The sequence below is a fragment of the Fopius arisanus genome, unplaced genomic scaffold (genome assembly GCF_000806365.1).
Source record: "Fopius arisanus strain USDA-PBARC FA_bdor unplaced genomic scaffold, ASM80636v1 scaffold00030, whole genome shotgun sequence".
NCBI lineage: Eukaryota > Metazoa > Arthropoda > Insecta > Hymenoptera > Braconidae > Fopius > Fopius arisanus.
The window spans coordinates 394043-396392 of NW_011887769.1; the positions used below are offsets into that span (position 1 = coordinate 394043).

Below are 2350 nucleotides of genomic sequence, written 5' to 3' on the forward strand. Positions count from 1 at the left end.
ACGAAGGCGCCCATATCTCGAAAACTAGAATCGCGTAAAACGACCCGTTTCGTAATGAAGGGTCACACATCATTATAAGATGGAGAGTTGCCTGGGAATTTTTCCCGAAAATAAGAAACGGTTTTTCTTAACGAACAAATCGTCCGAATATCTTTAATGAATCGTTTTATCTAGTTCTGTGAATATGTTTCCCATACCAGTATCGAGATAACTTGTTGTAGAACCGGTTCTAATGGCCGTTAAATTCAGTTGAATTATACAAGTTACGGTTTATGCGTTTAGGTGGACCATAGCCAAACCATTTATCCGCACCATAAATTGTAATCTTTGCTATTTGTCCACCCACAAATAACGATACTGTACTTGATGAAGGAGGCGATACTTGAAGTACCAGTAGATCTCTCCCCTACTTCACTACTCCATTACTCCACGGATAATGCAGGACTCCGATCGTCTTTTCATCAACTGCACAATGTACAGACATCGCAGCTTTAATAGCACTGTTAATAACACATCTCTATGTTCTTATTACAGTGCACATATGCGAGACTGAACCAGTGCCTGTCACTGAGTGGGTAATTTGACGTGATAATTTATATGGTGATATCGTGAAATTCATGGCTTTATAACTTGGTGGATTCTATTGAGGTGAACTTAATGTACACAGTATCGCTCTTTCCTGCGGTAAATTATATTGCTATATATTTTATGCATCGGTCATGATATACCTTATGGAATTTAAGGACATAATTGACATTTATCCTTCATTTTTTGAAAGCACATCACACATTCTGATAGATTTTTTTTGCCTTGTGAAGTTTTTCTTAGGTTGATGGATATGGAGAAAAACTGTATTAATTTTATGGAATAGATTGAGGGTAGATTCAAATGCAACAATATATTTATTCTTATTGTCAATAATTGCAGTTCAAATTGAAATTCATGCCTCTGTGAACCTAAAATTATAAAGTAGTTTTTCACAAAGTGAAGCCTTGCATTATAACATCAATTCTTTAAAAATTATTGAGGCCCTTTTTCTGGCCTCCATACGGATGCTAATCATCCCTATCCTCGCCCGATGCATGCGGCTGTGTATTCTACACTGTACCGCATTGGCACCCCTATAGAACATACGAGTTGACATGGGAAACAACAGAAAAACCCTGCCGGTACAGGTGATTGTTCAAAAATTCGATTCAACGGGGAAACGAACCTATAACTTTCAGAACACCAGGCTCGCACCTAGCCACTGAGCTATCGACGTCACCTATGACATCAATTAATAATAATCTAAAACTTAAGCTGCAGTTTTCTTAAAAAACTATTCGTTCCGTAGGCAGCAGGGCTAAATTTATTGGTGTCTGGTTCAATATTATGGTAATTGTTTAAAAATGTGGTGGTGGTGGTTTTTTTCCTGTCAGTACTAACCGATTAGGATATCCACGTGAAATATTGTCTAAAATCAATGTATGCCTATCCCGGAGTTCTATTTCATTCCTTAATGGAGAGCTTTTGAATTCGGCGGACGTCTTTCATCGTCTGATAACTCTGAGCTCGGAGGCTTCACATACATATGACGATTTCTAGTATATGGTTTAATAACATATATTACGTTCTGATGAACGATTTTTGAGCTCAAATCGTCCTGATACTAATTGATGAACGAACCGAGATGGAATTTTGATTGGAGTTCTTGCCTGTCTGTTCTAATCCACTCATTTACTCCCCAACTTTTGTGTGTTCTTGCGGATAACTTTTGAATCCAGTGAATGGATATCATCTTCTGATGACTCTAAGCTCGTAGATTCGATATCCATATGATGATTTTTAGTATACGGTCTAATAAGCATCTATATTACTTTCTGATGAAGGCTTTTCGAGCTTAAATCCTGATATTACTTGACGAAAGAACCAAGATGGGACTTTGATTGCAGTCCTTGCTGACTTTTGAATTCAGCGAACGTATGTCATCTTCTGATGACTCCGAGCTCGCAGATTCGACCGACAAATCATGATTTTCTGTATATGGTTTAATAGCATCCATGTTTCTATCTGATGAAGGCTTTTTGATCTGCAATCCTCCTGGTACTAACAGCAGAGTCAACTGAGGTGGAATTTTGATTGGAGGTCGTGCTTGCTCGTCCTGATCCATTGAGTTACTCCCCAGCTTTGGGCGCTCTTGTAAATAGACTTTTGAGTTCAGCGTACGTATGCCATCTTCTGAGGACTCCGAGCTTGCAGATTCGGCTGGCAAATCGTGATTTTCAGTATATGGTTTAGTAGCATCTATGTTGCTTTCTGATGACGGCTTTTTGATCTGAAATCCTCCTGGTACTAACTGCAAAGTCAA

The 2350-nt window shown here is 38.6% G+C and overlaps 1 protein-coding gene across 2 annotated transcripts in view; it reads right to left on the reverse strand.

Moving 5' to 3' along the window:
- Positions 1–883: 883 nt before the first annotated feature.
- LOC105265476 (uncharacterized) overlaps positions 884–2350 on the reverse strand; it is a 6682-nt gene continuing 5215 nt past the window's right edge. The window contains exon 4 of one of the 2 annotated variants that reach the window (XM_011302968.1): positions 884–2317. In XM_011302968.1, coding sequence (XP_011301270.1) covers positions 1883–2317 — 435 coding nt within the window. In that variant the 3' untranslated portion in view covers positions 884–1882. The remainder of the gene's footprint in view (positions 2318–2350) is intronic. The other variant, XM_011302967.1, reaches the window with a different exon arrangement.